The sequence below is a fragment of the Emys orbicularis genome, chromosome 4, assembly GCF_028017835.1.
Source record: "Emys orbicularis isolate rEmyOrb1 chromosome 4, rEmyOrb1.hap1, whole genome shotgun sequence".
NCBI classification, from domain to species: domain Eukaryota; kingdom Metazoa; phylum Chordata; order Testudines; family Emydidae; genus Emys; species Emys orbicularis.
The window spans coordinates 142,777,441-142,786,169 of record NC_088686.1 but is presented as its reverse complement, the minus strand read 5'-3'; the positions used below and the strand labels follow the sequence as shown (position 1 = coordinate 142,786,169).

The window sequence follows — 8,729 nt, the reverse complement described above, 5'->3', positions numbered from 1 at the left end:
CTAACCTATTAATAAGTTGCATTTTCTTTAGCAGCGTTTCACTTCAAGTCCTTGTTCTTGGAGGATTTCATGTATGTGGGGAATTAGTTCACGAAGATGCTGCTGCTGGAATTTCAGTAATACGTAGGATGAACACTTATGAAGAATGACTTGCACTTGTTGGACTACTAACTGCCAGTGGCTTAGAAGTGGCTTATAAAATTGACTATGCAGAGATGAAGACCTTGGAAAACAGCTTTATCTGTGGGACATTAGCTTTTGGTTTCTATCTGCCTTTGTTGGCAGCTTCCCTTGAGACAGTTACCATCCCAGAGCAGCTGAAGTCAGCAGTTGCTAAGGTCTTGGTCAGCACCACATCCTGCAGTGTCACCTGTGGCCTGGGCTTCAAGGTGGAGGAGATATGTCAGATTGATCCGCGTGGGAAAAGGAGTCATTGTAACTTCCGCAGGTCAGACTGCTTGACCAACTGGATCTGTGGGTTACTCCATTTCACTGTCCCCACTGGCAAACCATTTAAGCTCAGCTGCCTGACCTCTGAGATGATTGGTGTTGGCAGCCAGGCCTTTATCTACACCTGGAGGCTTGCCAGAGGCATAATCACCACAGATGATCTGCTTTTCAAACCTTTCAAGACCCCAAGCTATGTCATCAAACTTTCCCCTGCCAAAGAATCTGATGCAGGGACTTACAGGTGTGATGTGCAGCTGATGAAGACATTCAAGCTTGTCAAGAGAATCTACTTTGGGCTTCGAGTGATCCCTAATGACTTAGTGGATCTGAACTTTCAAAAATCCTTGACTCTGGAACAGAAACTAGCAGCAAATGAAAAGGAAGGAAACCAACAGAATGGTACCAGCGTTGTAGTACAATGGCATCAGCAGTCTTGGCAAAGAAGGGCCTTGTTGGTGTTCCTGATAGGAATTGGAAGTGGGGTAGCAGGAGGTGTGTTGGTGGGCACAGTTCTCTACCTTTTGCTGGAGGCTCGCAGGAAAAATAGAGCCACAGAGGAGTGAACTGCTTTTTAATGTGGTCTCTTCCGACAGAGGGATAGCTTATTGCAATACTTATGCTGTCTTAGTGGCAGTATTTCAAACTGATGTAGGTGTGTGATTCTGATAAACTGAGATTTAACTATTAAAGCAATAAAATAATCTCTCATGATGTGCTTGTTTTTAGTTTCATAAGTCACCACAGGACTTAGGAGCCAGGAACTCCTGAGTCTTAATGTTAGCCCTGGTGCAAACTTGGGCAAGTTACGAGGCATCTACATTTTCAAAAGGGTCCCCTAAGACTTGAACTTTAGGAGGGTACAGATGATTGCAGATAGAGTAGACTGCTCGTGGCTCACCAGTTGCCATCCTGCTGCCTTCTGACTAGTTCAGAACAGTGTTTCCCTAACTAGTATTCATTCCACTACTGGCTTTTGCAACTAGTTTGCTGGGTTCCCTCTCCCTACCTTAATTGTACTGCAGTAGTGCATATACGTCCTCCCTGAGATTGGAGCTCCATTGTGCTAGATGCTGTGCAAACACGTAGTGAGACAATCATACAATCATAGGACTGGAAGGGACCTCGAGAGGTCTTATAGTACATAGTACAGTCCCCTACACTCAAGGCGGGACTAAGTATTATCTAGACCGTCCCTGACAGCTGTTTGTCTAACCTGCTCTTAAAAATCTCCAATGACGGAGATTCCACAACCTCCCTAGGCAATTTATTCCAGTGCTTAACTATTCTGACAGGAAATTTTTCCTAATGTCCAACCTAACCCGCCCTTGCTGCAGGTTAAGTCCACTGCTTCTTGTCCTAGCCTCAGAGGTTAATGAGAACAATTTTTCTCCCTCCTCTTTGTAACAACCTTTTAGGTAGTTGAAAACTGTTATGTCCCCCATCAGTTTTCTCTCTCCAGACTAAACAAATCCTATTTTTTCAATCCTCCCTCTTAGGTCATGTCTTCTAGACCTTCAGTTCAATCATTTTTGTGCATATTCTACCTTATCGCACTGCTTCAATGATGAACTTCAGTGCTGGGTCTCCACCGCCTTCTCTATGGGTGTGTATGCACTCTCTGCCCCACCGGACCTTGGGCAGCTCTAAACCCCAGTCATGCAACAGTTTGGAGCCACTCAAGCTTCCTTTGCAGGGTAGAATGGGGAGGCTGCAAGCAGTAGCTGGCACAACCACAATTTTCATCTAAGTTGGCACAGGTACTGGGATCCAACCACTTTCGAGTATGGATAAGCCCTTCGTCAGCCATTCAGAAACCAGTTTATTCTTAAGGATTTTTTTTTAAAGGATTCAATGCTCTTATGAGTCTGCTATGTGATTTATTCTCTCAACACAAGGGAAAGTGACTTCAGCAATCAACAGTAGGGAACAGTGCTCCACTGGTAGTAAGATCCACAGAGGTCTTTTCTCACTCTAGTCTCTGTCTCTGGTTTACTATAACAATAGGGTTTACCGGGTCTTTCACTCTCTCTGCGAAACAAATTAGGAAAGCAGAAAAACCTACAGTACGTCTAATTCAGGGGGAAATTATGACAAGCGTTAACATTTGAAATGTATTATGCAAATCCCCACAGTTACTTCTTTACAAAAACGTGATATTTTATGGCAGAGGGGGATGAATACAAAAGTAAACAAGTTCTCTGCAGAGCATCTTCTATAAAAGCCAGTATGAAATATATTGTTTAAATACACAGGGCCAGGTCTTCAGCTAGTTGGAATTGGCACAGCTCCATTGACTTGTGTATCTTAATTGCTAGTCATTGAGAGTGTGCATGCTGCAACCTCTTTTGAAAAGTCAATTCTTTGATTATATGGTTATAATAAATGACTGGCCGTTACTACTTTGTTTCAATTGCTGGAGCAAATTCCTACTTACTCCACAGATGTATTTGCAACAATGCTGCTTCAGTTTAAAGGACTTCTCAGAAAAATAGGGCTAGAACCCAAGCTCTGGAAAATTAAAAACTGTATTACTATGCTTGGGGAATAATAGGTGTGAGGTTTCTTTAATGTACTTGCAGCATTTCCTCTCTTGTGCTGGCCCTGAAAACTGGCCTTGTGGGACTATGGTAGGTCAAGGATTTATCCATAGTCCTACAGGGTAGTGATGAAAGTAAGACCTGTGAGTTGCTACCATTTGGCTATATAAATGAATGTAAATAGAGAAGAGGAGGAATTCAGGGTCACCACTGGGGGTAGATATGAGATGCAAATGAAGGCAAGGAAGACTTAGGCTGAGTACCAGGGAAACTTTCTTGTCTGTGATGTCCATATTGTGGTTTAATCTCCTGGGGGAAGTCTCCAAATCCCCGTCACTTAACTAAAAAATCAGTAGATAACATATTGTAGGGAGAAAAGTCCTGCACTGGCAGAAGGGAGAGGGAGACTAGACGCCTCTTCTGTATCTGTTTTCTAATAGTCCAGGGCTGTGCATGCATGCCAGTGTTACTGAGAATACAGTGTACTTTGTTGGCTTACTGCAGGGGGTCAGAGGCATGTGGAGCTGGTCACAAACCTGTGATCCACATTTTGCTGAGCCCTGTCGGATGTCCACTCTGGAAAAAGACATTGGAGCTCTACACTGTCGTGACTGACAACAAAGGGCTATACATTGTCCTGCCATCTAGAGATTTGGTCCCATGAGATAGAAGTTCCTGGATGGTGATCCAGTTGTCCAAGACTCTCCTGCTTCTCTTCTTCATCAGCTTCTTCTGACTCAGCTCAATAATACTAAGATCTCTTCTGCCCTCAGTCCCTGTTCTGTCATCTTCCTTCAGCTGCTCCATCCGGCTTTGCACCATGAACTCCTTTCTTTGTTTCTGCTGCTTAGACAAGAGCAAGTGTTGCCTCCTCTCAGCCTTGTTCCAGTACTTCCCAGTCTTCAGCTCGCTCAAGGCATCGTCATCTGTTGTCATTCCACTGCGTTCCTCCATGATCCTTAGTGCCCTGTCCTTTAACAGTTGACTCTTGTGCTGTTTATTCAACAGTTGTCTGCTCCTTTTGCAGGACAGACTCCACCTGTTCCCCTCATCTAGTTTGCCCTGGATGCCTTTGCTGCATTGATGTGAGAGCATTGATGGACTAGGCTGGTCGCTTAAGCACTCTGCAGAGGCGTCTTCCTGCACTAGGTTCATATAGCTCACGTAACGGCGTGCATGATACGGAATCACAAGTGCTTTTGGCCCAGTAGCAATGTTCGCAGGTGTAAGAGAAACTGGTTCTGGTTCCTTCTGCCCTTCTGTTGATTTATCCACATTTGCTTGTTCTCGGACTCCATTCACTGCATTCTGAGGACGAAGTCCAGCTTTGTGGTTTGTCCCTTTTTCTTTGCTCATGGCGCTGTCTCCAACCAGCGGAGGGCACTCTGCGCGAGACTGGCCCAAAGGATACTTAGCAAGCCATTGGTCTTGCAGTGTGGATTGCTCAGACCCTTCCTCCTGAGCTCCTGAAGCATGTGGCATTCCCTGGTCTGTATTAAGAGTCTTAAACAGCTGATATTGGTGGCATTTTCTTTCCAAGATTTCTTGAAATCTCCTGTACTCTTCTGGGCTTACACCATAGAAACTGGAATCACTTAACTCATCGTAGGTTAAGAACTCCTCAGTAGCTAGCTCACTACTTGCAAGTGTCCCGCCAGCACGGTGATCTGCCTCCTCCCTCTTCTGGACATAGGGGTGTTCAGCATCCATATCAGGTCCTGAATTCTCATCCAGCTGGGCGCTTCCATCAGTACAGCCAACCCCACTGTCCCAGTCGTGGGGGAGCAGAAATGTCTGCTCTCCTCCCTTTTCATCCTCCTCATCTTCCTCTTCTGTCTAAAAATGAACACACACATCGTTTTTAGTTTTTCCTAATGCAGTTTTCCTACACAGCTATGCATGAGTCCCTAACCCAGCTATCAAGAAATGGAAACACAGCACTCAGTAAGCTACTGCAGATGCATTGCAGACTTCATGGGAGATGGAACGTTTCCCATCTAATGCATTACATCAAAGGCAGATTATAATAACTGTGTGAATAGGGAAATACAGGATTAATGGAGTCTTGTAGCCAATTATATTTTAATTTGTCTCCTCACTCGCTTCCATGTTATCTTCCTTGCTTCTCACTGAGCAGAATATTGTTAAACTCTAGAGAGATGCTCTGAGGCATTTTTACTGAGACTTGCTTTGGATACATTTCTTTTCCCTTGAGGAAATACATTGCAGTGCGCACACACATTCAAATCCTAGCCCTCTACACAGCACTGCCAGTGCCTCTCAGTCCTAACCCACAACACCTTTCTATTTCATGCATGGATCTCCACGGAGCAGAGGTTGACCAAACCATCAACTACAGCACACTGGACAAATATGTGATCAAATTTCATCCCTGCCTGAACCCAGGGCTTAGTACAGTCCTCCAGAAGTTCGAGAGTCACCCGTCACCCTCTTCAGTCCCCAAATGTGCTGTATAAATAGGTTTGGGCATGTGCTTACCAAGCTCAAGCAGATGCTGTAGTTATCTTTAGGGATAGTATAACAGCTGCTGAAGCTCAGCTCCTTTTGACGAACAAGGGCCAGTTCCTGAAAGAGAGAGAGACAAAATGTTACATGTACAGAGAACGTTAAGTCTGGTTTAGCAGCCCTGACTCAGGATAAGGCTGAGGTGGCTGAATAAGATTGTCAGAGCCTGACTTCTCCAGCTCCCTTCCTCCTCAGCCTAGGAGAGGAGTCTGATTTGATTTCGTTATTATTTAGTATTTATATTAGCATAGAGCCTAGGAGCCCTAGTCTAGTCACGCTCCAGGACCCTGTTGTGCCCTCAAGTCTCTTTATGTACAAAGGCAAATATGAAGAGGGAGAAATGCTACCTCATAGTCCAACCGTTCTTCGTTTTCCACGTCATGAGGGGCAGTCGGCAGGTAACCGGGTTCATTGTCACCATTTCTATCTTGGGGCAGCAAGTAATTGTAGCAGGACCTGCGGGGAGTGGTGAATAAAAGACGGACAGTGATCCCCCTAGGAGGATGGGTGTGGCCCAGGAATTGGAAAGCTTCCCTTTTCAATGTCATACGCTGAGGCAGCAGTAGTGGCTTGCTCTTATGGTGTGATTGGCCAAAACTGAACGGGCAGGGCAAAAGCTGGATAGGGCAGTACTCAAGTTACAGGACGTCCGTCGCCCATTAGAAACCCGCTCAGGTTGACAGGAACCAAAAATGAGTCAGCAGTCTGCGTGGGAAGCTTGCATTGTTGATACCCATGTGACGCGCACGTCTCTCCGGCAGTAGCACTTTAGTAAAAATGGGCTTTGTGTAAATCAACACAGCATTTACTAAGCATAAAAGGATTCACATGGGGAAATAGTGGTCTTTCAGCTATCGGTAAAATAACCAGTGCTGGGCTGTCCCTTTTCTAGTGTTCACTGCTGGATCTTTAGTCACAGAATAGTGAAGTTGTGAACCCAGCAAACCTTGTGGCAAGGCTAGTACAGTGGGATGGCCAAGCAAAGCATGAGCAGCCTTTCCAAAGCATTCACAAACTTGCTGAGGCACAGGGAGTCTAACCGTAAGATTCATATGTCTATTGCAAAGCTGTTCAGGGCAGGTCCAGAGGTGACAGATGGATAATTATCCCGTCTTTGCGTCATGGAAGACCCCCAAGCAAAACCATGCACTTACCTGTCAAGGAAGAGATTAAAATCCGATGGGGTGAAATCCTCCCTGTGTGGGCACTGCTCATCCCACCAGCTGGAGTCAGTCTGGGTTGCGGCATCGGATGTTTGGGGCGCTTTGCGGGAGGACTTCTCTCTCTGCACCTCCAGCGTGATTTGGTCGTCTGTGCTCTGGAGTATTTCTAGAGTCTCCTGCATGGTGGCATTGGAGATGTCCTTCCCGTTGACCTGGTGGAGGTTTATGAAAAGAAATATTAAACTTCTACCTTAGCAAGTAATATTCTGAAAGTGAAACACGTTTCAAATTTGTCAGTAACAACCCGTCCTCCCTGCCGCTGGCTGTTCCCCGTCTCAAAGCAGTACAGGCCACTATTTCTGCTATGGCGTCACTATTCAGAATGCATCTGTTTCTAGGGGGCACAGAAATCTATCCCATTTTAAGAAGATCATCGAAGGTAAGGCTTTTAACAGCTGCTCTATTCTACCGCAGACGTAGCAAATGAAGTGATCCCTATGTATCTGTAAAATGCTTTTGGGATCACTCTGAAAATATCATAAGAATAAGGGTTTGTCTGCACACAGTCTTGCACTGATTTAGTTAAACTGGTGAAAACCCTCTTTGGACACGGTTCTTTTCAAAACAGGCTTCTTTTGATTTTGCTTCAGTCTGTTCCTAATTGACTTAAACAAAACTGCAGTAGGCCTGTTTCAAACTGAGTTAAACATGTCCACACAGCAACAGCCTTTTGCAATGATTTAACATGACATCTCCAATTAAACCAGCACAACTCTGCATATGCACAAGTCCTTAGATTCCTGTTTCTCACTTCCCCCAGAATTCTTATCATCCAACACACTGTTCTGCTCTTGCCACCGTTTTTGACGCACAGCATTTTCAACAGGGATCTGAGTGTCCTTAGCGTTAAAAAACTCCGTAGGAGCTGCTTGTTTCTCTGCTTGCACTTGTACTCACAAGTGCAATCCAAAGCACTGCTGTGATGGTTGCCTTTGCCACTGATGCCTGTAACGCACATCCCAGGACGTACAAAGGTCTCTCACCCACCCTTTTTCTCATATGCAATACACAAGAAGGCAGATCTTTAATGGAAAGGAACGAGAGGGGCTTTGTAACTCAGATTCCCTCTATAAAGGCTCCTGCCACGAGGGGAGATGGTTGCTGCCAGCAATCCCATTGCATGAGCTTGGCTTTTCACAATGCACTGTGCATCAACAGAAGGAACAGGGTGAGTCCAATGCTGGTTGTATTTGGGGCATGCTGTCCCTCTGTGCCAAAGAATTCTCCAAAGAGCGGGGGCAAACTCATGCTCAAATTGGAAGCTAACAGTTAAACCGGCAAAGAATTTGCTATCTCATCTGGACAGGTCTCCCTGCCCTTTGTAACCTAAATACAGAGCTTACCTGCTATGGTGATGGTGATTTTAGAAATGCTGATAGAGATTACATTGAGGGGACAGACCAAACCATTATCTCATTCCCAGGTTGAGGAGGTGTCATGGTGGGAAAGGGAGAATAATGGCACTTTGCCTCTCAGTAGCAACTGAATGCCTCAATTGCTTTACAAAGGTGTTCTCCCCATTTTAGAGATGGAATAACTGAGGCCTTGGTATGTGAAAGCCAATATTTTCCAAAAGTGTCCACTAATTGTGGGTACCCAGGTTTGGGCATGCTGGTTCTGATTTTTCAGATGGGATGAGTCTACTGTTCACCTTGAGCAGCCAGTATGTTAATTGCAACTTGCCCTGTCTCACTAGAGATCTAAAACATGCTAGTTAAAATATGTAAGCTAACATCGTCTAGCAGACTTGCTGGGAGAAAGATCCCAAAGTCTGTACTGAGGTGGAGGTGCAGTCTGACCTCCCTGAACAGATCCAAAGTGGATGAAGTTCTGGAGGATGCTGGCACTGTCTAATCTTTATCCATCCCTGCGTTTGTTAATCCTCTCTTCCTATCATGCCCATTCATACAAGCAGGCCATCCCAGCTCTACATGGTTGCACTGCAGGAGAAAAAAAGTTTTCTGCCCCTAACTTATAGTGCACTAAAAAAAAT

At 45.1% G+C, this 8,729-nt stretch overlaps 1 protein-coding gene across 1 annotated transcript; it reads left to right on the top strand.

Moving 5' to 3' along the window:
* Positions 1 to 215: 215 nt before the first annotated feature.
* TMEM81 (transmembrane protein 81) lies at positions 216 to 1,013 on the top strand. Its single transcript, XM_065402316.1, has one exon. The coding sequence runs from the start codon at positions 216 to 218 to the stop codon at positions 1,011 to 1,013; it is 798 nt and encodes a 265-aa protein (XP_065258388.1).
* Positions 1,014 to 8,729: the final 7,716 nt, after the last annotated feature.

Bases quoted from the DNA above. Each gene is read 5' to 3' on its own strand.
- TMEM81 (XM_065402316.1), top strand. From the start codon at position 216: ATGAAGACCTTGGAAAACAGCTTTATCTGTGGGACATTAGCTTTTGGT.